At 39.1% G+C, this 27,991-nt stretch overlaps 1 protein-coding gene across 6 annotated transcripts in view; it reads left to right on the forward strand.

Moving 5' to 3' along the window:
• The first annotated feature begins 231 nt into the window (after nt 1-231).
• Nucleotides 232-27,991, forward strand: part of LOC127413520 (anaphase-promoting complex subunit 1-like) — a 110,666-nt gene continuing 82,906 nt past the window's right edge. For 2 of the 6 annotated variants that reach the window (XM_051650723.1, XM_051650726.1), the window contains exons 1-14: nt 232-410; nt 7,955-8,191; nt 10,062-10,217; nt 10,312-10,354; nt 10,772-10,872; nt 10,986-11,068; nt 11,538-11,611; nt 12,015-12,157; nt 13,318-13,541; nt 15,402-15,611; nt 18,916-19,011; nt 19,120-19,210; nt 23,895-23,960; nt 26,598-26,729. In XM_051650723.1, coding sequence (XP_051506683.1) covers nt 7,979-8,191; nt 10,062-10,217; nt 10,312-10,354; nt 10,772-10,872; nt 10,986-11,068; nt 11,538-11,611; nt 12,015-12,157; nt 13,318-13,541; nt 15,402-15,611; nt 18,916-19,011; nt 19,120-19,210; nt 23,895-23,960; nt 26,598-26,729 — 1,632 coding nt within the window. In that variant the 5' untranslated portion in view covers nt 232-410; nt 7,955-7,978. Of the gene's footprint in view, nt 411-5,174; nt 5,374-7,954; nt 8,192-10,061; nt 10,218-10,311; nt 10,355-10,771; nt 10,873-10,985; nt 11,069-11,537; nt 11,612-12,014; nt 12,158-13,317; nt 13,542-15,401; nt 15,612-18,915; nt 19,012-19,119; nt 19,211-23,894; nt 23,961-26,597; nt 26,730-27,991 lie in introns of those variants that run through there. The other 4 variants (XM_051650724.1, XM_051650725.1, XM_051650728.1 and 1 more) reach the window with 4 other exon arrangements.

Raw genomic sequence — 27,991 nt, forward strand, 5'->3', positions numbered from 1 at the left:
ATTACTCAATTCAGTTTTCTTATGGAATTGAAATGCATAAATCTTAAAATTATTATTATTATTATTATTTTGTGTACCATGGTACAAAATGTTTGTCTGGGTAAGCGAATAATTGTCTGCCAAATTAATAAATTTAAACGTAAGCGGCACTTCATGCGCGCGTTTGACTGTGCCAGAATGCGACTCTCTGATTGGCTACGTTCCACGGAAGTGCGTCAGTGGAGTGATCTTAACACATGTCCGCGTTCATTTGAAACAGTGCAGTGAAGTATACTCCGTCAGTTTTCACGGCAGACTTTCATGACTTTGTATGTTGGGCTCAACGAGCAGTCGTTTCCATCGGGACAGGCATCTGATAAAGAAAAGAGACGGACTCCAGGACAGGAAACTTGAATATTTATTATTATCAGGTGCGTGTGTGAGCGGATGTTGTTAGCACTAGCGCTGCTGCTAATGCTGTTTGACTGACTGACTGAAGAGTTCATGTTTTGACATCGTCAATAAAACAAACATTGATACATTCCTGAAGAATTAATCTGGTAATCCTGTAGTTTTAGCTGATCGTCTGGCACATTAGCGGAAAGACTGAAGTAAGCGGACAACGGAGATGTATGTGGGATTGTAGAAAGATAGATTAACTGAGAGACAGACTAACTGAGATATAGATAGACAGACAGACAGACTAACTGAGATATAGACAGACAGACAGACAGACTAACTGAGATATAGACAGACAGACAGACAGACTAACTGAGATATAGACAGACAGACAGACAGACAGACTAACTGAGATATAGACAGACAGACAGACAGACTAACTGAGATATAGACAGACAGACAGACAGACAGACTAACTGAGATATAGACAGACAGACAGACAGACAGACTAACTGAGATATAGACAGACAGACAGACAGACAGACTAACTGAGATATAGACAGACAGACAGACAGACTAACTGATATATAGACAGACAGACAGACAGACTAACTGAGATATAGACAGACAGACAGACTAACTGAGATATAGACAGACAGACAGACTAACTGAGATATAGACAGACAGACAGACAGACAGACTAACTGAGATATAGACAGACAGACAGACAGACAGACTAACTGAGATATAGACAGACAGACAGACAGACAGACTAACTGAGATATAGACAGACAGACAGACAGACAGACTAACTGAGATATAGACAGACAGACAGACAGACAGACTAACTGAGATATAGACAGACAGACAGACAGACTAACTGAGATATAGACAGACAGACAGACAGACAGACTAACTGAGATATAGACAGACAGACAGACAGACTAACTGAGATATAGACAGACAGACAGACAGACTAACTGAGATATAGACAGACAGACAGACTAACTGAGATATAGACAGACAGACAGACAGACAGACTAACTGAGATATAGATAGACAGACAGACAGACAGACTAACTGAGATATAGATAGACAGACAGACAGACAGACTAACTGAGATATAGATAGGTAGACAGACAGACAGACAGACTAACTGAGATATAGATAGATAGACAGACAGACAGACAGACTAACTGAGATATAGACAGACAGACAGACAGACTAGACTAGACTAGACAGACAGACAGACTAACTGAGATAGACAGACAGACAGACAGACAGACTAACTGAGATATAGACAGACAGACAGACAGACAGACTAACTGAGATATAGACAGACAGACAGACAGACTAACTGAGATATAGACAGACAGACAGACAGACAGACTAACTGAGATATAGACAGACAGACAGACAGACAGACTAACTGAGATATAGACAGACAGACAGACAGACTAACTGAGATATAGACAGACAGACAGACAGACTAACTGAGATATAGACAGACAGACAGACAGACAGACTAACTGAGATATAGATAGACAGACAGACAGACAGACAGACTAACTGAGATATAGACAGACAGACAGACAGACAGACTAACTGAGATAGATAGACAGACAGACAGACAGACTAACTGAGATATAGACAGACAGACAGACAGACAGACTAACTGAGATATAGACAGACAGACAGACAGACAGACTAACTGAGATATAGACAGACAGACAGACAGACTAACTGAGATATAGACAGACAGACAGACAGACTAACTGAGATATAGACAGACAGACAGACAGACAGACTAACTGAGATATAGACAGACAGACAGACAGACTAACTGAGATATAGACAGACAGACAGACTAACTGAGATATAGACAGACAGACAGACAGACAGACTAACTGAGATATAGACAGACAGACTAACTGAGATATAGACAGACAGACAGACAGACAGACTAACTGAGATATAGACAGACAGACAGACAGACAGACTAACTGAGATATAGACAGACAGACAGACAGACTAACTGAGATATAGACAGACAGACAGACAGACTAACTGAGATGTAGATAGACAGACAGACAGACAGACAGACTAACTGAGATATAGATAGACAGACAGACAGACAGACAGACTAACTGAGATATAGACAGACAGACAGACAGACTAACTGAGATATAGACAGACAGACAGACAGACTAACTGAGATATAGACAGACAGACAGACTAACTGAGATATAGATAGACAGACAGACTAACTGAGATATAGATAGACAGACAGACTAACTGAGATATAGATAGACAGACAGACTAACTGAGATATAGATAGACAGACAGACAGACAGACTAACTGAGATATAGATAGACAGACAGACAGACTAACTGAGATATAGATAGACAGACAGACAGACTAACTGAGATATAGATAGACAGACAGACTAACTGAGAGATGGATAGATAGACAGACTAACTGAGAGATGGATAGATAGACAGACTAACTGAGAGATGGATAGATAGACAGACTGACTGACTGATTGCTAGACAGACTGACTGACTGATTGCTAGACAGACTGACTGACTGATTGCTAGACAGACTGACTGACTGATTGATTGATAGACAGACAGACTGACTGACTGATTGATAGACAGACTGACTGACTGACTGATTGATAGACAGACAGACTGACTGACTGATTGATAGACAGACAGACTGATTGATAGACAGACAGACAGACAGACTGACTGATTGACAGACAGACAGACTGACTGATTGACAGACAGACAGACTGACTGATTGACAGACAGACAGACAGACAGACTGACTGATTGATAGACAGACTGACTGATTGATAGACAGACAGACTGACTGATTGATAGACAGACAGACTGACAGACTGACTGAGAGATAGACAGACAGACAGACTGACTGAGAGATAGACAGACAGACAGACTGACTGACTGATTGATAGACAGACAGACTGACTGACTGATTGATAGACAGACAGACAGACTGACTGACTGATTGATAGACAGACAGACAGACTGACTGACTGATAGACAGACAGACAGACAGACAGACTTGACTGATTGACAGACAGACAGACAGACAGACTGACTGATTGATAGACAGACTGACTGACTGAGAGATAGACAGACAGACAGACTGACTGAGAGATAGACAGACAGACAGACTGACTGAGAGATAGACAGACAGACAGACTGACTGAGAGATAGACAGACAGACAGACTGACTGAGAGATAGACAGACAGATAGACAGACAGACAGACAGACTGACTGAGAGATAGACAGACAGACAGACTGACTGAGAGAGAGACAGACAGACTGACTGACTGAGAGACAGACTAACTGAGAGAGAGAGAGAGAGAGAGAGACCAACTGAGAGAGAGAGAGAGAGAGACCAACTGAGAGAGAGAGAGACCAACTGAGAGAGAGAGAGAGAGAGAGACCAACTGAGAGAGAGAGAGATAGATAAATAGACCAACTGAGTGAGAGAGAGAGAGAGATAGATAGACAGACTAACTGATTGACGGATAGATAGACTAACTGAGAGTTAGACTAACTGAGAGATTGATAGATCGAGAGAGAGACTAACTGAGATAAATAGACTAACTGATAGATAGATAGATAGATAGATAGACTAACTGAGAGATAACTGATAGATTGATATATAGATCGATAGATAGACCAACTGAGTGAGAAATAGATAGATAAATAGACTAACTGAGAGATAGACAGATAGACTAACTGATATCTATAGCATTCCAATGAGGGTTAAGACAGTGGAGATCACGTCACCCATCAGCTGTGAGTGTGAGATACTGGAGTCGAGTGCAGGCAAGACAGAGAAGTTAAAAGTTTCTGTGAGTGATTTCACTCTTCTATATCATTTGTCTGTAACCACATACATGTATATAATCTTAGAAAAATGAGCATGTTTACATGCACGTTCTTACACTGATGAACCTTAATAGGCATACAACGCATCAGGCAGGGGCGGACTGGCCATAGGGAGAACCGAGACATTTCCCGGTGGGCCAGCTGCGAAAAGGGGCCGAACAGGCAGTGATAAGCCGAAACGGGCTGCCGTGTTATGCCGAACGGGCTGCAACTGGTTGGAGAGGGCTGCAAAACGGCACTGTGATATGCAAAAGGACAGCATAACCAACCTCAGCAACTTTTGGGCCAGCGACACCCCCCCCTCCCCCCATGCTCAACAACTTTTGGGCCAGTTTCTATAGAACAGATTCCTTGTCAAATTAGAATGATATCTTCATTTTAACGGCAGTATAATCTGTAATCATTATTTCTAAAGCTTATATGGCCAGACGTGCTGTCCACCAATAACATTAAAGCCACAGCAGTAGGAACGCCCACACATCGCAGAGTCTAGTGACAACAAAAATGTCATTTGCGGAGTGAACGGGGCTCTAAAGAAGAAGCAGCACCAAAACCCAGCATGTCTGCAGAGGGTCAGAAACTTTAATAATATTATAAGTGAACCTCAAGGTATTAAAATAATAAAAAAGGCATGTTATGAAGGGGCCTGGGTAGCTCAGCGAGTAAATACGCTGACTATCACACCTGGAGTCACGAGTTTGAATCCAGGGCATGCTGAGTGACTCCAGCCAGGTCTCCTAAGCAACCAAATTGGCCGGTTGCTAGGGAGGGTAGAGTCACATTGGGTTAACCTCCTCGTGGTCGCTATAATGTGGTTCTCACTCTTGGTGGGGCACGTGGTGAGTTGTGCGCGGATGCCGCGGAGAATAGCGTGAAGCCTCCACATGCGCTACGTCTCCGTGGTAATGTATTCAACAAGCCACGTGATAAGATTGGATTGACGGTCTCAGACGCGGAAGCAACTGAGATTCGTCCTCCACCACCCAGATTGAGGCGAGTCACTATGCCACCACGAGGACCTGGAGTGCATTCCAAATTGGGGAGAAATAAACAAAAACAAAAAAAAGGTATGTTATGACCCCTTTATAAATTCATTTGTAACTCGAAGTCGACCAGTAGTGGATTTTGCTGAAACCAATAACTAAGGTGGTGGAAAAGCTGATAACCCATTAATCGGTGGATAGTTTTTAAAATCAATTTATAGAATGTAAAAAAATAAATGTAGTCTTTCCTTTAGTTTTTCCTTACCATGATGGGCACAGACATAGAGGCTACAAGAATCCAAAATGAATATAATCCTAGATGCAGTTTATTGTGCAACCAAAAACTCAATAATAACCAGAAAAAATAAAATAATAGAAACAAGCTCTAAATACTCTTGCTTATTTCGGGACTCTTATTTTTAAATAATGGAGACCTGGCTCAATGCTCTATATTTAAGTATTTATCAAATTAAGCATTTTATAGGGTATATATTCACCCAATTAAGGATATTCACCAGGTTCTTTTTTTTATGTTATTAACAAGATATGAAGTTTGAGACACGATGTATGTGCTGACTGGGTGTGTTTTCATATTGCCACATTTTTCACTATATTTAATCGAAACAACAAAATGTGCATTAAAGTGAGGATAAAAATTAGAGGTTGACCGATAGTGGATTTTGTCGATACCGATAACTAAGGTGGTGGAAAAGCTGATAACTGATTAATCTGTCTTTTCTAAGAAAATGGACTGAAAATGTAAAAAAACAACAACAATTTAGTCTTTCCTTACTGTGATGGGCACAGACACAGAGGCCACAACAGTGCAAAATTGGTACAATCCTAGATGTAATTTATTTTTCAATCAAAATTGAAATAATAATAACCAGAAAAAAATAAATATTTGGTGCATAACATAGGACTGTAAACTATTAACAAGCCCGAAACACAGCGGGGACTCTTATTTTGAAATTATGGAGACTTGGCTGTGTTACAGTGCCCTATATTTAAGTTTTCACCAAATTAAGCTTTTTATAGCCTATATAATCCAATCGAAATTACAAAATAAGCATTGAAGTGAGGACAAAAAGAAAAGAGGATTATTGTCAATGGTGATGGATTTAGATACAGCAAATCCCCATGTGGTGTCAGTGATTGTTTTTATTTCACCTCTAGAGGCCACTGTTAACTGTAGAACCGAATCAGTTTAACCATAGCATTCTCCAGCGCCAGCTACAAAGGAACACTGAGGAATAATAATAATAACAATCGGCATCTATCAGATCTGTTTTGGATAACAGATAGTTCCAAAAAGCAACTATCGGCACAAAGTAATCGGTAAACCTGATATATATGTCTCCCTCTAATAAAAATACGGATGAATATTGTCAATGATGAAAGATTTAGATATAGCAAATCCCCATGAGGTGTCAGTTATTGTTTTATTTCTGCTCTAGAGGCTGCTGTGACACTGTAGAACACGGAGAAAAAAAAAGATCAGCAACTGTCGGCAATATTTCCAAAAAGCAAATATTGGCACTGATTAATTGGTAAAACCGATATATACCTACAGCTGTTTGTCAACTTCTATAAGCAAAAGGTTTATTAAGTTTGTGGGAAATTTAAAAGAAATGGTGACCTGTCACAAGTAAAGCACTAAAGATATTCACTTTCCCTTATACAGCTCTGGAAAAAATTAAGAGACCACTGCAAAATGATCTGTTTCTCTGTATTTACTATTTATAGGTATGTGTTTGAGTAAAATGAAAAGTTTTGTTTTATTCTTAAAAGTACTGAAAACATTTCTCCCATATTCCAAATAAAAATATTGTCATTTAGAGCATTTATTTGCAGAAAATGGCAACTGGTCAGACCTCGAATAATGCAAGGAAAACAAGTTCATATTCATTTTGAAACAACACAATACAAATGTTTTAACTTGGGAAGAGATCAGAAATAAATTTTTGGTGGAATAACACTGATTTTCAATCACAGCTTTCATGCGTCTTGGCATGCTCTCTACAAGTCTTTTATATTGCTGTTGGGTGACTTTATGCCACTCTGGTGCAAAAATTCAAGCAGCTCGGCTTTGTTTGATGGTTTGTGGCCATCCATCTTCATCTTGATCACATTCCAGTGGTTTTCAATGGGGTTTAAATCTGAAGATTAGGCTGACCATGACAGGGTCTTGATCCGGTGGTCCTCCATCCACACCTTGATTGACCTGGCTGTGTGGCATGGAGCATTGTCCTGCTGGAAAAACCAATCCTCAGAGTTGGGGAACATTGTCAGAGCAGAAGGAAGCAAGTTTTCTTCTTGGATAATCTTGTACGTGGCTTGATTCATGCGTCCATCACAAAGATGAATCTGCCCGATTCCGGCCTTGGTGAAGCACCCCCAGATCATCATCGATCCTCCACATGGTCGTCTAATGGTTAGACGGAGACCTGGAGAGGCCTTCAAGCAACAGTGTTTCACACCCACTGTGAAATTTGGTTGAAGATCGGTGATGATCTGGGAGTGGTTCATATACATTTTAATTTGTTGAAACCATCAAAATTTTTGTTTTGCTGCCATGCAAATGTCTCTTTTTAATAACCTGCCCAGAGGATGTAACAGTTAGGATATAGATGTGTCTAACAGCTTCAATATCTTATGTACACAGAAATAATGCTGATATTGGGAACTCATGTCGCACGCGTATGAAGAGAGAGCCACAATGATAGCCGCAGGCGAATTGCAGTCGTTTGTCCCGTTTGGTCGTGAGCACTGCAAAAATCACCCAAATGCATTGAATCTTCAGCTGCGACAGCTGCAGCCCGCGTCTGAGCTCTGGTCCTCTGACGGAGCAGCTGGACTCGTGGGGTCTCTTCAGGAGGTCACTCTACAGGAGAGAGAGAAGGTAGCGGTCCAGTTCCTTACTGTATACAGGTTTTTATTAGGGATGGGAAGATATATCAAATTTGGAAATATCACGAACCAAAAAAATTACTTACCATATCGATACAAAATATGTTATTTCGAAATTCACGACATAGTTTTTTGTCCATTTGATCATAAATGACCCGTAAGTCATAAAAGCTCTGGTGCGTTATTCTACACTATTTAGACCATAAAACAGAGGGCACAATCTCCATCTTGTTTGCAATAGTAGCTGACCTTCACCAAATGTGTTTCCATTATTTGAAAATAGCTACAGACGGAAGCAAGATTGAGAATGCACTGTCTACGCTGAAATTGCCAGTGTGGCAGCACTTTGGCTTTCCTGTGAAGTACAAAAACAACACACAGGTAGTTGACAAGGCGCATATAGCAAACTGCTTATCCTAAAGTTTGAAGCTGTCCTCAAAAACATACAAACTAAAAGTGCTTCGTTTGGTTTTCCGCCAAAATAAAAGCTCAATTTAAATAGATGAGTTTGTGACGAGGAGGAGGGCGTGGCCGGGCCGTGAGGACGCACGCCCGGCGCTGGATTGTCCTAATCAGCCGGGAGGGGGATGAAGATGAGCCGGAGGCGCCAGTTCGAGAGAGAGTGTGTGCGTGTTTGTGTTTTTTTTATAGCATTAAATGTTGATAAAAATATTGACTGCTCAGCCGGTTCCCGCCGCCTCCTTTCCCTTAAGCAGAGACTTTACACGTTACAGAGTGAAATAAAAAAAGAAATGATATATTACAACTGTATAGAAAAATGAAATATTTAATTTAGTATTAATAAATAATAGTAATAAAGAATAATAATGATAATATATCAATAATAATGACATTATATTTAAGCAATGTCTTACAAGCAACTAAAAAGTTTTCATCAATGCTTTCATTGATACTGTGATGCTCTGCTGTGCAGCTCTTTATTTTAATAAAACATAACTCCAATATTGTGTCAGGATCTGCAAGTACTTCATTTGATAAAAATAATGTAATGTAATGTTAAAAAGTAATTGTTCTGTTTTCATGTGATTTAAGTTCTGTTAATTTATTTGATGATAAAATGTAATTAAACCAAAGTCTTTCTAGCAAGTCAGTCCACTGTCGGCCATCTTTGGAACGCTCTCAGGTGGCTATTTCCAGTCATGCCAGTGCAGCTCCTATCTACTTGAATGGAGAAAGACCAAAATCTAAAAAAACGCATGGTCAAGATTACGAACAAAGAACATATTTCAAATCAGCAATCAAATTTGACAATACTGGAATCATAAATTGTGATTCTTAACCTCAGATTACACTAGAAAATGTGTATAGCTAATGCACAGGCTATATATACATTCTAGAGTTGATTGACAGGTGATGTCTGTATCTAAAAGGTGATTGGCTCTTTTAACTGTAAGGCGGGACTTCCTTTCTACATCCACTGACCATTGGGTGCTCAGAGCTCCTTGGTTGGGCGTTCCAATTGCTCCCATTCATTTTAATAGAAGTGGCCCATCTCTACTAAATAATCTCTGATTAAACTTTAAAACACGGAATTGAGAACAAATAGAATTTGGGAAAAAATAAAACACATTTCATTGGAGAATTTATACTGTGTATAAGAGAACTTTATTCTGATGAGAAATTATAATTAGCATTTTGCTCAATTTTTTATATTGAATCAAGATGATAATGAATCGTGAGCCTCATATCGTATATTGAATCAAATCGTGTGGTGACCATATCGTCCCATCCCTAGTTTTTATATTTTTGGCCTTCAGATATAGCAAGAGTTTGGGCCATGATTTGCAGTGAGTGTCTTCTCATGGATGTTGTATGTATGATTGTGATGTTGTAATTGGCAGGAGCGCTGGCAGCTGAGGAAGGGCACAACTACTGATGATGTTCAATATGAAGAAGAGCTGTATGTGGCTGGAAACATGGTCATATGGAGTCGTGGCAGTAAGAATCAAGCCTCATATGTGTACAAGGCGTTCACAGTGGACAGCCCCGTTCAACAGGTATGAGGAATAATGGAAGAATCATGCAGAATGCATACCTGACTGTCATCTAACAATTTGTCATATTTATAATTTCACTAAATGTTTTTCACAGGCTCTATGGTGCAGTTTCACCGTCCCTCAGTCTAAAAAAGATGGTAAGCATTTTGTTCATTTTTGTGTTGAATTGTATTTTTATAATTGATTATACTAATTGCTTTTCATTATACTGCACTCTGGAACAGAATTCTGTGGTCAAATATTTTAAACCATGTAATGTCCCAGGCAACTGATTTGCCACCCACAGTAGCTGTGCTCGTTTCATGTCTCTTGCGACTCTTTCCTTTTGCATAAAAAAAAAATCTATATTTCATGCCTGTTTGTTTGTATATTTGGTAAGATGTTTAACAAGCGGGATAATAAACTGCAAGCTGTTCATTATCGCAAAATAAACCTCTGTCTGTTACCTGACTGTTGCATTATCCCCTACGTAATTATTTCATTGTTTGATGTCAATAGTGGTGTATGGTGTCTGATATTTTCCCCGAGCATAATTCAACTGAGTTATTTTTCAGTAAAGGAAGTTGTGGAGCAGACGGTGTGTATTGTCCAGAGCACATGTGTGAATGTCCACAGCATGAGTGGGAAAGACTTCATATCTCCACTCCCCTTCCAGGTCAGAACAGTGGGGTTGGGACATCATTTTCACATGGTCATTTTTTCCAAGACTAATAGGTGCTTGTTGGAAAAAAGAAAGTTGCGTTTCTCATTACCGGGTTTCATTTTTAGGTTTCCACTCTCTGGTCAACAAAGTTTGGCCTGCTTTTGGAGCGCAAAAATATTACAGTTGATGGCCACATGAGTCCCAGCAGGTATGACACACAGGAAATCTTGGCTTTGCTCCTATTTACTGTGCTCTATGTTAAAGGTTATTTACCCAAAAATGAATGCCTTAAGAGAAGACACAGAATGTCCAGGGCTGCTTTTCCCAAAAGCATCGTAAGCCTAATTAGATCGTAGAAACCATTGACGCAAATGGTCTCTTCGATCAACTTAAGCTTGCGATGGTCTTTTTGTATCCATTACAGATTTGTGAGGAACAGACTGAAATGTAGGTTGTTCTTTGCCAAAAATTGGCATGTCACTTTTTGTGCATATTGAATGGAAAAGAGCTGCCTGAGCATTCTGCTAAAAATGAAAGAAACGGGTTGGAAATGACGGAAGTTTTATTTTTGGTGAACTATCCCTTTAATATTGTAACTGTGCGTTTGAGTGCTTGCTTAGGATAAAAAAATAGATGCTTTAGTTTGACATCAGCATGAAATCTTGTCTTGTTATCAGGGAACCTCTGCCGATCCTGTTCAGCATGCTGCATCCTTTAGATGAAATCGCTCCTGTTGTTTGTAAATCCACCGGTAAGGTGTTTTGATATTTGCACTACTTATGAAGAAAAGTTTAATTGCTATTTTTGAATGCTCGTGTAAAACACAAGGCATTTCAGTGGTCTTAAATGCTCACAATAATACAATCAGAACTGATTCTTCACCATGGCATTCAAAGTCTGTAAAATCACCCAACCTGCTTTCTATGGTCTACTGTACATCACTCTGACCCACATAAATTAAAACATATGAAGATTTATGTTTTTGTAGTTTCCATAAGTTAACATTGTATTATTAGAATTAAATGTATTTTGTATTAACTCTATTTGTATTATCTACTTCAATGACTTTGCTGTATTATTGATCCCTGAAAGATTGACTATGACCTCATGACCTCTTTTGATTGGGTCATATATGTGGATTCTGATTGGTTCAGGTCTGTTTGAGGCGCGGCTCCAGTATGTTTCAGACAGCGCTCTGAGAGTCTTGTTCACCTGCCTCGAGCCCTCTATCATCATAACCTATGACACGCAGCAGTGCACACACACTGTCTGGGCCCTGCGCAAAGTCACACCTGAGGTACATGTAATACACAGCGCTCTTGTGTTTCACCATGTCTTCGTGTCAGTGGTTAAGGGATGATGTCAAGTAGGGCTGCCAGAGTTAACATGATTAAAGCTGCACTACGTAACTTTGTGCTCTCTAGCGACATTTGTGGTTGAAACTTAAAATTGCACTTTAGGTGAGTGGTGTTTCGGCACTGGTTTTCTGTACGAATGGATCGCATGATTTGAGCTTACCTGGACATCGCCTGTAACCTTGACTGGGAAATACTGGAGATACTCAATGTTCTATATTCATGTCGATATTATGTTATTCTATTAAACATTTAAAACCAAAATATTACTTGCTTTGATAAAGATAAACAACACTTGTATTTACATATTTTGAATGAATGAATGAATTTTACACTGAGCGTTTTTCTGACTCTACACTCAGAGCGCTGCTTTTTTTGTTTGTTTTTTATGTGGATGTTTTCCCCTTTTTCACTCAATTTGGAATGCCCAATTCCCAGTGCGCTTTTAAGTCCTTGTGGTCGTGTAGTGATTCGCCTCAATCCAGGTGGCGGAGGATGAATCCCAGTTGCCTCCGCGTCTGAGACCATCAACCCTCGCATCTTATCACGTGGCTTGTTGAGCACGTTGCCACGGAGACATAGCGCGTGTGGAGGCTTCACGCCATCCACCGCGGCATCTGCGCTAAACTCACCACGCGCCCCACCGAGAGTAAACCACATGGGAGGTTACCCCATGTGACTCTAGCCTCCCTAGCAACCGGGCCAATTTGGTTGCTTAGGAGGCCTTGCTGGAGTCACTCAGCACGCCCTGGGATTCGAACTAGCGAACTCCAGGGGTGGTAGCTCAGAGTGCTTTTACATTTATAAGAAACCACCACTAGTTACCAGCATATTTTAAAATGATCATCCAAGTGTTTTATCTACTATTAATGTTTGTATTGTACTACACTAATCAATTGGTCCTTTTTTATCGCAATAAACATCAGTTTACATATTGCATTTTCCAACAACTTATTGCATTTTTCCCCATATCTTGCAGCCCTAATCAAAACTTAATGCACTATGCATACAAGTATGCTCACTATACGCAGTTTACATGCATTTAAGAAAGCAAGCTAACATATAGATGTTTTTAGAAGCAATGCTCTTGTGGCATTTGCAGGAGCAGTCCACCGTGCTGAAGTGTCCAGACCTGCCTGGACCGTTTCACACTCCCAACGCAGCTCCCAGCTTCCTCAGCACACACCTGAGAAACGTGACCCGGCTGGATTCACCTGCCTCGCCCCTGCACTGCCATGCCCTGCACAACCAGAGTCGAATCCCTGCCTCCCCCGGCCTGCACTCGCGGGTTCACTCGCCCAGCATTTCAAACATGGCTGCTCTCAGGTACTGTACATCCATACATGAAGTCATTCAGTCTGTGATTGATATCGAGCTATTTTCAGGTAAGATGCTGTGCATAAATTCTGATAAATGCGTAATTAGTGGTGCTTGCTAAGGCATCACTATAACTATAACTATATTAAGGATGGGGATTGGAATAAACCCCTCTTACGCTTAGGATTACATTTCGGTGTGCAACTCTTCCTGCACCGTTCTGCACTTGGACCATCTTATGCTGCCTTCAGGTGGACCTGGGAAGCTTGTACCTCCGGGTCGGGCATTTGACACTGACATGTCATGCATTCAAGTGGGAAGCAAAATACGGAAGAAGCCAAATTTAAATACACAACAAATGATGGAAAAAGCTCTTTCTGTTGTGTCAGTGAATAAAAATAAGTGAATAAACCTGCATCACTTATACACAACATATATGATTTATTAATGCATGGTATCTAACAAATGAATTAATTTGCTTAAAACAAACCGCGAAGAGTGAGTCATTGGTTGACTGTCATATATAACAAATTAATTATCCTGAAATAAAGTATAGAAGTTTAAATGCTTTTGCAAAATCATCGGTTTCCATCAGTTTTCCTGTCGACACGGCCCTTCCAACATAACATCTCGGCAACTTGGTATCATCTAGAATTCCCAGTTTCCCACTCACAATTACGACTTTGCTTGATCGTTCATGTGCTCAGAACTTGTAATTACGTCTTTTACGACTCCACTTGAAGGGCACATTAGCAACAAGAGAAGCACTATAAAAAAAAGTATCTTCCAATTTGATGCCTGACCTCTCGTATCGTCCGATATGATCCCTATCCGATTGTTTTTTTTCCTTGATCAGTTTAGAATATCTATACCTCACTGTGTGGAACATAAACCTCTAACCACACATTATTTCATTATAAAATAGAGCAAAATAAATAAATAAATAAATAAATAAAAAACTGGTATACTGGATAATGCAGAAGCAAAATTAACAGTAATTCATGTGAGAGTCTTCAGTAGAAAAGAAGCCAGTTTTCTTACAGATATTTTTTTTTTTTTACTTGGATCTGGACTTGGATTAGACCTCTTTTTTTTTTTTTTGGTTCACTTTAGTTGTAATAGGATATCAGTCCACTTTTCAATCACAGTTATTTTTTTTGGAACCCAGTCAACTTAAATATTATTGTAAAATATTATTTAAAATAAAACAATTATATAATAATAATATTATTTTTATTATTAATAGTAAAAAAAAATTTTTGTATTTTTTTATTATTATTATTATTGCTGTTATGCAATAGTAAAGTATTTCAGTTGTAAGTTTTTTTACTTATTTGACACTCTAGGAAGACAGTGTCCTTAGAGTGTCTATGTGTGTAGTTTAATATGCTTTTTATTCAATATTAGTAATATGCTTTTTATTTGTGCTATGTGTGTGTGTGACACAACAGAGCGTCGCTCATTCAACGAAGCGTGATGCGCATGCAGACTAATATATTTTTTAATTAAACGCAGCCTTTTGAGATTCACAAATCTATTGTGTATCATATGGACTACTTGGTGGTTTTATGGTTCTTTTATGCCATTTTTGGAGCTTGATGGTAACGACCATGATTAAAAAACTCTCGGATTTGGATCGGGCTTGTCAAACCCATACCCGATCCAGTTAAAAATGTCAGTATCGGGGCCGATAACCAGTACAGGTATCAGACTGGTGCATCCCTAGGAATAACAATGCCCTGGCCACCACCCACGAAATGGTAATGGTAAAGAGAGAATATAAAAAAAGACAAAGAAGAGAGACCATGTACAATTTTATCTAAATTCTATGCTGTAATTGATCTTTATTCATTTGTTGCTGGTGATCAGTCGGGCTCACTCCCCTGGCATTGCTGTGCCCTCCTTCTCCGGAGCTCAGCGCTTTAACATATCGTGCCACACCCCATCCCCACGCGGGCACAGCATCCTGGGCTCGCCCAACAGCACCTTGAACGAGACCGCCCTGCTGCCAGAGATGGAACCCATTCTACCTGACCTCTGCATTGAGCAGCTTTGGACTGAAACCAGTGCAATCTCCAGGTCTGCTCAAGCTTCATAGCTCAGTTTTTTATTTAAAAAATATGTTTGATATTTTTAGCCTTAATTTTATAAGACAGACTAGAGAGATGGGGGAGTGAGAGAGCGGAAACTAGCAAAAAGCTCAGTATACAGTTGAAGTCAAAAGTTTTTATACACTTAGGTTGAAGTCATTAAAACAAATTTTTTAACCACCCCACAGATTTAATATTAGCAAACTATACTTTTGGCAAGTTGTTTAGGACATCTACTTTGTGCATGACACGAGTAATTTTTCCAACAATTGTTTACAGATAGATTGTTTCACTTTTAATTGACTATATCACAGTTCCAGTGGGTCAGAAGTTTACATACACTAAGTTAACTGTGCCTTTAGCAGTTTGTAAAATTTCAGAAAATGATGTCAAGCCTTTAGCCAGTGTCTTCTGATAGGAGGTTTACTGAATTGGAGATGTACCTGTGGATGTATTTTAAGGCCTACCTTCAGACTCAGTGCCTCTTTGCTTGATATCATGGGGAAATCAAAAGAAATCAGCCAAGACCTCAGAAAAAGTTGTGGACCTCCACAAGTCTGGTTCATCCTTGGGAGCAATTTCCAAACACCTGAAGGTAAAACGTTCATCTGTACAAACAAAAGTACGCAAGTATAAACACCATGGGATCACGCAGCCATCATACCGCTTAGGAAGGAGACGCATTCTGTCTCCTAGAGATGAACGTAGTTTGGTGCGAATAGTGCAAATCAATCCCAGAACAACAGCAAAGGACCTTGTGAAGATGCTGGAGGAAACAGGAAAACAAGTATCTATATCCACAGTAAAACGAGTCCTACAGGTGCATCTCAATAAATTAGAATGTCGTGGAAAAGTTCATTTATTTCAGTAATTCAACTCAAATTGTGAAACTCGTGTATTAAATAAATTCAATGCACACAGACTGAAGTAGTTTAAGTCTTTGGTTCTTTTAATTGTGATGATTTTGGCTCACATTTAACAAAAACCCACCAATTCACTATCTCAAAAAATTAGAATATGGTGACATGCCAATCAGCTAATCAACTCAAAACACCTGCAAAGGTTTCCTGAGCCTTCAAAATGGTCTCTCAGTTTGGTTCACTAGGCTACACAATCATGGGGAAGACTGCTGATCTGACAGTTGTCCAGATGACAATCATTGACACCCTTCACAAGGAGGGTAAGCCACAAACATTCATTGCCAAAGAAGCTGGCTGTTCACAGAGTACTGTATCCAAGCATGTTAACAGAAAGTTGTGTGGAAGAAAAAGATGCACAACCAACCGAGAGAACCGCAGCCTTATGATTGTCAAGCAAAATCGATTCAAGAATTTGGGTGAACTTCACAAGGAATGGACTGAGGCTGGGGTCAAGGCATCAAGAGCCACCACACACAGACATGTCAAGGAATTTGGCTACAGTTGTCGTATTCCTCTTGTTAAGCCACTCCTGAACCACAGACAACGTCAGAGGCGTCTTACCTGGGCTAAGGAGAAGAAGAACTGGACTGTTGCCCAGTGGTCCAAAGTCCTCTTTTCAGATGAGAGCAAGTTTTGTATTTCATTTGAAAACCAAGGTCCTAGAATCTGGAGGAAGGGTGGAGAAGCTCATAGCCCAAGTTGCTTGAAGTCCAGTGTTAAGTTTCCACAGTCTGTGATGATTTGGGGTGCAATGTCATCTGCTGGTGTTGGTCCATTGTGTTTTTTGAAAACCAAAGTCACTGCACCCATTTACCAAGAAATTTTGGAGCACTTCATGCTTCCTTCTGCTGACCAGCTTTTTAAAGATGCTGATTTCATTTTCAGGATTTGGCACCTGCCCACACTGCCAAAAGCACCAAAAGTTAGTTAAATGACCATGGTGTTGGTGTGCTTGACTGGCCAGCAAACTCACCAGACCTGAACCCCATAGAGAATCTATGGGGTATTGTCAAGAGGAAAATGAGAAACAAGAGACCAAAAAATGCAGATGAGCTGAAGGCCACTGTCAAAGAAACCTGGGCTTCCATACCACCTCAGCAGTGCCACAAACTGATCACCTCCATGCCACGCCGAATTGAGGCAGTAATTAAAGCAAAAGGAGCCCCTACCAAGTATTGAGTACATATATAGTAAATGAACATACTTTCCAGAAGGCCAACAATTCACTAAAAATGTTTTTTTTTATTGGTCTTATGATGTATTCTAATTTTTTGAGATAGTGAATTGGTGGGTTTTTGTTAAATGTGAGCCAAAATCATCACAATTAAAAGAACCAAAGACTTAAACTACTTCAGTCTGTGTGCATTGAATTTATTTAATACACGAGTTTCACAATTTGAGTTGAATTACTGAAATAAATGAACTTTTCCACAACATTCTAATTTATTGAGATGCACCTGTATATCGACATTGAAGAAGGCCTGAAGAAGCCATTGCTCCAAAACTGCCATAAAAAAGCCAGATTACAGTTTGCAAGTGCACATGGGAACAGTTATCTTACTTTTTGGAGAAATGTCCTCTGGTCTAATGAAACAAAAATTTGACAGTTTGGCCATAATGACCATCGTTATGTTTGGAGGAAAAATGGGGGAGCATGGGGGTGGTAGGATCATGTTGTGGGGGTGCTTTGCTGCAGGAGGTACTGGTGCACTTCACAAAATAGATGGCATCATGGGGAAGGAAAATTAAGTGGATATATTGAAGCAACATCTCAGACATCAGCCAGGAAGTTAAAGCTTGGTCACAAATGGGTCTTCCAAATGGACAATGACCCCAAGCATACCTCTAAGTTGTGGCAAAATGGCTTAAGGACAACAAAGTCAAGGTATTGGAGTGGCCATCACAAAGCCCTGACCTCAATCCGATCTGAAAAAGCATGTGCGAGCAAGGAGGCCTACAAACCTGACTCGGTTACACCAGTTCTGTCTGGAGGAATGGGCCAAAATTCCAGCATCTTATTGTGAGAAGCTTGTGGAAGGCTACCCAAAATGTTTGACCCAAGTTAAACAATTTAAAGGCAATGCTACCAAATACTAACAAAGTGTATGTAAACTTCTGACCCACTGGGAATGTGATGAAAGAAATAAAAGCTGAAATAAATCATTCTCTCTACTTTTATTCTGACATTTCACATTCTTGAAATACAGTAGTGACCCTAACTGACCCAAGACAGGGATTTTGTTTCCTACAATTAAATGTCAGGAATTGTGAAAAACTGAGTTTAAATGTATTTGGCTAAGATGTATGTAGACTTCAACTGTATGTCAATTTATTGTCTTTCATATCTTGTGATCAGTGTTGTTCTGTGTGCAGGGATAAGGGCTGTCAGGCCTCTAAAGTCTTCATCACCTCTGACCTGTGTGAGAACAGGTATCTGTGCTTCCTGATTGAATCCCACCAGCAGCTCAGGTGAATACATTTTTCTTTTTCTCAATAACCTTCTGTTAATTTTTTGTTTTTGGATGTATTGTTATTCATTTATAGCACTTTGTTGCCTCTCTTGTGTGCTGTTCATAGATGTGTTAAATTTCTTGAGAGCAATGAAACTTCTCAGTTGATATTTGCATCAGTGACCATTATAACTGCAAAAGATGCAGCTCCTCTAGAGGTGAGTACATGGATCAATAATCTGGAGGCATGTATTTTAAATATCCGTTTGTGAGAAGACAAAAGAGCTTTTATGTCATCTTGATGCTGTTTCTTTAAAAATTATGATAATGATTTTATCTCAAAACTAAATGTCAAAGATTTTTTATTTTGCCACTTACCTTATGTCATCAGATTGCTGTTTTGTTCTGGAATTATGCACATACAAATGTACAATGAGTTACTAAAGTGATCTTATTGTTCGAACATTAGAGGAATGTTCCGGTTCAATACAAGTTAAGCTCAGTCGACAGCATTTGTGGCATAATGTTGATTACCACAAAAATTAATTTTGACTTGTCCGTCCCTTTCTTTAAAAAAAGCAAAAATCGAGGTTACAGTGAGGTACTTACAATGGAAGTGAATGGGGCCAATTAATGGAGGGTTTAAAGGCAGAAATGTGAAGCTTATAATTTTATAAAAGTACTTATATGAATTCTTCTGTTAAAACTCATGTATTATTTGAGCTGTAAAGTTGTTAAAATCTGCATTTTTACAATCATTGTAGGATTTTTGGTTTTGTTGACATCGTCATGGCAACGAAGATGTAAAATTGGCTATAACTTTACACAGAAAAGGTTAGTAGGCGATTTTATCACACTAAAATCATGTTAACACACATATTGTTTATGTCTTTTGGCTAAACATTTGAAACAGTTGAGTATTTTAACAAAAAAAAAATTGGCCCCTCTTCACTTCCATTGCAAGTGCCTCACTGTAACCTAAATTTTTGTGGTAATCAATATTATGCTACAAATGCTGTCGATTCAGCTTAACTTGTATTGAACCCGGTACATTTCTTTAAATAATTTCCACTGAACTTGAATTGGATGACAAAATTTTAAGAGTCGCAATTAAAGATAAATACAAAATAAAAAAGATGAAAATATAAGAACATGATGATTGATATGGGGGAAAAAAGGTTATTTTGCACTTCTAAAATATTTGTGCATTTCTGTTTTCCAGTTCTAAACAATAGAAATCACATTTGACATGTTATGATAGAACATAACAAATTAATATTATGCACGTATTATGCGTATTCATATGCTTTACTTTTTTGGATTTCTTTTATCTTGGGAGGCTTTTCCTAATATTGTACAAGAAAAATTATTATAGACTATACAGCACAATAAACGTACGTTACGTAATTATTTATAAATAGACCATATCTGTTTCACATCAGTGTTTTCGTGTTTTAATCGGTGGCCAGTACAGGTTTGTAGGCCTCTTTGTTCGCACACGCTTTTTCAGTTCTGCCCACAAATTTTCTATCAGATTGAGGTCAGGGCTTAGTGATGACCACTCCAATACCTTGACTTTGTTGTCCTTAAGCCATTTTGCCACAACTTTGGAGGTATGCTTGGGGTCATTGTCCATTTGGAAGACCCATTTGCAACCGAGCTTTAACTTCCTGGCTGATGTTTTGAGATTTTGCTTCAGTATATATCCACATAATTTTCCTTCCTCATGATGCCATCTATTTTGTGAAGTGCACCAGTACCTCCTGCAGCAAAGCACCCCCACAACATGATCCTACCACCCCCATGCTTCACAGTTGAGATGGTGTTCTTCGGCTTGCAAGCCTCACCCTTTTTCCTTTAAACATAATGATGGTCATTATGGCCAAACAGTTAAATTTTTGTTTCATCAGACCAGAGGACATTTCTCCAAAAAGTAAGATCTTTGTCCCCATGTGCACTTGCAAACTGTAGTCTGGCTTTTTTATGGTGGTTTTGGAGCAATGGCTTCTTCCTTTCTAGGACTTGTTTTACTGTGGATATAGATACTTGTCTACATGTTTCCTCCAGCATCTTCACAAGGTCCTTTGCTGTTGTTCTGGGATTGATTTTCACTTTTCGCACCAAGCTACGTTCATCTCTAGGATACAAAATGCATCTCCTTCCTGAGCGGTATGATGGCTGCGTGGTCCCATGGTGTTTATACTTGTGTACTATTGTTTGTACAGATGAACGTGGTACCTAGACTTGTGGAGGTCCACAATCTTTTTTCTGAGGTCTTGGCTGACTTTCTTGGCTGTCTTTTCAAGATGATGTTTATATGTCAGTGTCTGATCTAATATAACACCCAAGTATTTAGGGTGATCTACATGTTGGATTTCTACATCACCAAATTTCACAAGCATTTTTGCATGTGCATTTCATGTGCTCAGGTGGAAAGCACATACTTCTGTTTTACTTGGATTTGGTTGTAATCTCCACTTCTGAAAGTACTAATTCAAGATGTACAGGTCCTCCTCCAGGGCCTTCTCACACACAACTAGAGTCTTTGCCTGGTACGCCAGTGCCAAATCATCTGCATTTTGGAACTTTTTCGCCTTTGTGGGTGGAATGTCCGAAACGTACAGATTGATCAGCACTGGCACCAAGACACTTCCCTGTGGGAGGCCATTATTCAAGTTGTGCCATCTGCTGCTCTTATCACCCATGAAGATTTGGTACAGACGATTAGGGAGCATGGAGTTTATTAAATTACATAATTTTGTGCAAGGAATGGTCTCTGTGAGTTTTAGCATTAGTACATCTCGCCAGACAGTGTCGTAAGCTGCTGTGAGGTCATCAAATACTGCGCCAGTTTTCAGTTTACGATGAAACAGCTTCAATGTGGGTGGTAAGTGCCATCACTTGCTCAGTGCAGCTACGATGTTTTCGAAACCCTGTCTGGTTCACAGGTGTAATTTCTTCAGTGACGGACTGGATACGTTGTAAGATCAGCCGCTCAAGCAGTTTGTATACAACGCTGAGAAGAGAAATTGGTCAGTAATGTGCAGAATCACCACCATCCTTACCAGGTTTCAAAATGGCAACGATGGTCCTTTTGAACAACCTTGGGAGACTTGCCGATGCCAGGATGGTGTTAAAGAATGTCACCAGCCATTATTGAGTTTTTAAGCTGGAGTTCTTAATAAACACTAGAATCAAAAGCCGGCAGCTTTCCCAAGCTTGATGTTCTGTAGTGCCTCTGTTAGATCCTTCAAAGAAAAATTCCTAGAGAGGATAGGCTGGGCTACCAAAGCCCTCTTCTCATGCAGGGCCTTTTTTATTTTCTGAGCATGTTTTTTGGCCACCGTAATCTTAGGGACTCTTTGAAGGCGAGAGGCCACATTATTTGGTGTTATTGCACAGAGAGATAATGTTGTTGGATCAGTATCAGGTGATGTATTTTTTTGAGACAGCGGCAAGATTACGGAGCAGCCGCCAGTCTTTCAGTGACTGTTCATAAACTGCAGAGAGAAGTTCAACTTCAGCTTCTTCAAGATTCAACTTCTTCAACAAAAGCGTAGCTATCTAGTTATAGTGTGTGGCATTATATTCTCTGTACAGGTTGTCACAATGACCCAGCCAGGAATATGCTCCTTTTGGAACCCACGTGGGATATGGCGCTTTGCAACTGCAGTCACTGCCTTTAGAAATCGCTCGTATGCTGTTACACTTGCTGGCATGAACTGGATGACATAGTCAAGGTATATGGCAAAAGCCTCCAAATTGGCTTTTCAGATATTCCACCGTGGTTTTGGCACTGATTTTATCAGCGGTATTCGGGTGCCATAGCTGAGTAATACCGGGCAGTGTTGAATGTGTGGAAAGCATTGTTGATGTGTCGAGTGGGTGTAATAATATCTCCTTATTGGTCTCGGGTGACCAATGTTAGACTCCTTTCTCCACCTGGCTGATCTAAAAGTACCTTTATCCTTAGGGCTGTATATGAGGTGGAGATTATTCAATACTATCCCACCAACGTAGACTGCAGGGTGATGAAAAAGTTTCAATGGAGTATCTGACCAATTTGTGCTGGGGGGCTTGTACACATTTACAATGGTAACTCCAACTTCCACTGCCAGCACATATACACTATTTGTGTGATCTTTATAGATTACTTGATTTGCATATGTTGCTGTCCCATGTACAGTACTATAAATAGCATCAATCGGCACATAGCCCTGTATTTGACTTCTCCTGAGGCTGTCCTAAGATGTAGCATGTGTCTCTTGCAGCACAATAATGTCAACGCCTTCATCTCACATTAAGCAGGCAAGAAAGTCACACTTGGCACTGCTGATACCTTCGATGTTAAGGTGGCACATTTTAAAATTTGCTCCTATATCTAGCATCAGTGAGTCCTGACAAGGACTGTTTCCATGATTTAATTCAGTTTTTGTTGCATTCTTCTTTGGCTGTGTTGCGGCGTCGACTGTTGGCATTAGTTACGGTGATTAACCACCGCATGCAGGGAGGGCCACGAGCAGGCTGCGAACTTCGTTTTGCCAAATCAGCTGTAAGGGGCAGTTTTGGCCAAACGTGTTCTTGAGCTAAAAAAAGCAAAAACAAAAGGTGCAGTGCAACAAATAAAACAAAACACATGAATCTTTAAAAGTTCAAGATCATTTTAACTTGACACGTTATCTCAAAAATGCAGGACGCACAAGACGCTGAAAAAAAACCCCAGTTAGATGGTTTGCAGTGGTCAAAAATGTCAGTTTAGCGCATGCTTAAATAGAAAAACAATTGAAAAACTGCACAGATGGATGCAAAAACACATTCAGTGTGAATGGCTGCTAAGTATTGTGCTCTTTTGCGCCTATGTTGTTATCAGGACCTAAACTTAATTTCTTAATTTCTTGAAAGGACATTCACACTATGCTGGTGCTTGAGGCCAATGGAAGTCTGGTTCTGTACACGGGAGTCACTCGGGTGAGCTTTGATTTCAACTGCATTTTGGCGTGCATTTATCCACTTTCAGGGTCTTTGCTTGGAGATTTGACCTGTCTAGAATACACAGTATATTTTCCATGCAAAGCTCTCTTTTATTAAATAAGCCAAAGGCATCTGTACATCTGTACAAGCAGTCTTGTCGCTTCAGTACATCACATCCTTCCATCATTTTCCCCAGCAACCACCAGAGATTTGAAAATTGGTTCCAGGTGAGTCACTCATATCTGCATTATAGACGGTCATTAGAGCTGGAGAGAAATGAGAGGTTGTTTACAGACACAAATGCATATTTATCATCGATTGTCGGTCTCTACCATGGAATTCATATAATTGATTAATGTCAGAAGATAGTATTTGCAGATCTACAAAAGTATATATGATTTATTTATAGAAAAATGTCTTTCTCTCCAGCACCAATGATGTTTTAGATGTGAATGACTCACTGAAACAAATTCTCTAGTTCCCTAATTTTTAGCTCTTTGGTGATTGGTTGAAATCATGTTTTAGGAAGATGACCTGTCAAACACAATACAAAGGTTGCATCCCAGTTATTATATGTCTTATAAACTGTGCAAGGTTATGTATGATTAGTGTGTCCCCAACCATAGTATGTTTAAAAATAATATGCCAGCGGATGTTCGAACTGTGAATCCGTGCAGTGTTTCTTCTACTTCGGGCACTTTTAGCACTGTGGACTTCTAGACAGTAAAGTCTCCTTAAGACATTTTTCACGCTCTTTAAAAAAAAATTGTCTACACTGGAAAAAAGAAAAACTCAGGTTGTCCGATTTACGAAATAACTTTTTTGTGATCTACACAACAAAATTGTGTTGCTGTGTTCTAAATTTTCTTTGTGCTGTGCATTCTACTAGATAAAATTACATAAGGTGAACGTGAACCAATCAAGTACACTGCCTGGCCAAAACAAAAGTTGCTAGTTGAATATTTTGTTGGACCGCCTTTAGCTTTGATTATGGCGCACATACGTCGTGGGATTGTTTCGACAACCTTATGCAACGTCACTACTAGGGGTGTAACGGTATGATAACCATCACAAAAATTACCACGGTATCACGGTATTGAGGTGCATTAATGATATTATTAGCAGTTTAATATTTGGTTATTAAATATGTCTGAAAAATACAAACATTTTTCAGTTATAACCAATTCTTGAACTTTATTTTGGATTTCTTCAACGATAATCCTTTTAACTTTGTGCCTCGTGGGTCTTTAATATACCCAAAGTAATCCCACACAGCTGACTTCAACCGCTTTGGCGGCGTAAATAATTTGGTTCAGGCTCGGACATGTCTTTATGATGCCCTCGTGCTGCACTCATGCTGCGCTCCGCTTGTGCTGCTCTTCCGATGTGCTCGTGATGCACTGCACTCACAACACCTGCATGTCACCTTTAAAATTGTGTGACAGTCGAATGTAACATGAAGAAGGTGCAATTTAAAGATTTATTTTATCTCGCCAGGTTTATATGATGCTTTAAATGTCGCCGATTCTGTCTTAATTATACCGATTTGGATTTTAGAAAAGTTTGGAAAAAAATCTGTCTTTATATTCATGCAATACCGTCAATGAGAAGATTTCAACGTTATGATAAACATCTGTTTTAAAACCGAGGTATACTGTGAAACCTTGAAACCGTTGTGACCCTAGTCACAGCATTAATTTCCATACAGAGTTGCATTATTTTTTGGCCGAGATCTTGTATTGATGACGGGAGAGTCGAACCACTCCGTAAAGTCTTCTCCAGCACATCCCAAAGACTTTCAATGGGGTTAAGGTCAGGACTCTGTGGTGGCCAATTCATGTGTGAAAATGATTCCTCATGCTCACTGAACCACTCTTTCACAATTTGAGCGCGATGAATCTTGGCATTGACGTCCTGAAATATGCCCGTGCCGTCAAGGAAGAAAAAAATCCATTGTTGGTCTTTCAGTACATTCAGGTACACGGCTGACTTCATTTTACTGCCGCATAACGTCGCTGAGCCTAGACCTGACCAATTGAATTGACCTGACCAATTGATTTTGTTTTTTTTTTTGTTTTTTTTTGGCCAGGCAGTGTATGTTCAACAACTGCACAAAAAATATTTTTTCTGTTTGTTAAATTTGACATGAACTAATGCAACACAATTTTTTAACATAGTTTTCTTTGTTTTCTTTAATCATCACTTCCCTCATATTTCATCTCAAGCATGCTCTTCACTGGCACTTTTGTGGACTTCAAGATCTAAGTATAGGTCTGGGACCAGGCAAAAGCAATAAAATCTATATAACGCATTTGAAAAGAACCAAAAATAAATGAATGATAAATAAATGGTCCTTTTTGAGAAGTAAAAAAAAAAAAAAAGTATCAGTTTGTGATGTTTATTATACAATTCTTATACAATTGTAATATACAATTATTATAACCTTGATGTTGGTGTTAACATAGATTAATCACTTTAAAATGTAATATAAATAAATTGGATAGTTATTCTAAAAACAGCCAATATAAATGAGGTTTTCATCCCAATGTGTCCAGAATTTTAGGTTTCGGTTTCAACCAGCTATATTTTGATGCATCACTGCTAATAACTTTAACTTTTTTTTTTTGCATTCAGGTCAGCAAAGTATTTGTCCCTGGTCTTCTATCGCCCACGTTCGGTGTGCAGAACCACCAGTTGAGCACCCCTCTGGAGAACGTGAGCACTCCCGCCAGAGCTACAGTTCAGCATATAAGCCGACTAGAGGAGGTATCATTATTGGACTTCGGTGGGGGTACACCTATATTGTGATGTTGTGTCCTTAGTGATTATTTTGTGACTTGAAACAATAATTGAGTCAATATCTTTTAGAGGACTTAATGTTGGTGTCCAAGTCCTAATTCTAATGGCAGTTTGCTTTGTTCTTACGAGTGGATCAATATCACCATTAAATCAGGATGTTATGTATGGCTCCTTTGTTTTTCTTCTAAAACCACAAACACAACTTGGCTTACGACTTGATAGAATGCTGGTTTGATAATCTAATTTGATGGAGCTGAAATATTGGATCAAATATGCTATTGATTGTTGGCTTAATAAATGATTAATCATAGCCATTAGGGAGTATTTATGGTTATTGAGTTAAAGAGAAGTACTTCACAGAAAACCCATTTTACATGAAGTATTGTGTCATTCATAGAAATGTCTCTCTCGTGCCCGCAAATGTCTCCAAAACCACAAACAGCATTTTATTGACTCCATATCCTCAGAGCTACATTAAGAGTGGTTGGTTTATTTGTGCAGAAAAACAAATTGGAATAAGAGTTTGTTCCTTTTTTGATTGGAAAACAGCATTCCCACTCGAGCACCATGACCATTAACTAACGAAGAAGTATTAAAAAGCACCATGGAATAGAGTCCGACCAATATTGTTTTCGGTGACCCATACATTACTGATTATTTTTGTGTTTAAGTGTCCAATAACCGATATGCATAGCCGATTTTGAATTCTTGTTTTATTTTTGCTGTTTGGCACATTATTAATTTAATAAGTTGTCACTAACCTCAGAACTGCTTTACAGAACTAATATTGCACACAGTCTACAAATAATTTTTTTGACTAAAGTTAGTTGCAGTGAGCACTTGTTCAAAGTCCCCATTGCCTTATTAAGATTTAAAATGTGAAGTCTTTTGTATCCAACATTATTGGTAAAATCTATTAAAGAACCGATAACCAATTAAGTGGAAAAGTTAATATCGGTAAAAATATAGGTCAAACCTATTATCGGTCAATCTCTACCATGGAACTACCATGTTTTTTGGACATGGTATGATGGTAATACCATGTTTTTTTTTTTTTTGGACATATACCATTGTAAAATGTCCATTGGTGGAAACGTACCTTGGTAATCCCATGTTTATTTGGACATGTAGATACATCATGGTACCATACTTTTTTATAAGTGTTTCATGAGCATGGAGCTGACTATTTAAAAAAAAAAGTGATTTCGAAATCAAATTACAAGACAATT

This window comes from Myxocyprinus asiaticus, chromosome 23 (genome assembly GCF_019703515.2).
Source record: "Myxocyprinus asiaticus isolate MX2 ecotype Aquarium Trade chromosome 23, UBuf_Myxa_2, whole genome shotgun sequence".
Taxonomy (NCBI): Eukaryota; Metazoa; Chordata; class Actinopteri; order Cypriniformes; family Catostomidae; genus Myxocyprinus; species Myxocyprinus asiaticus.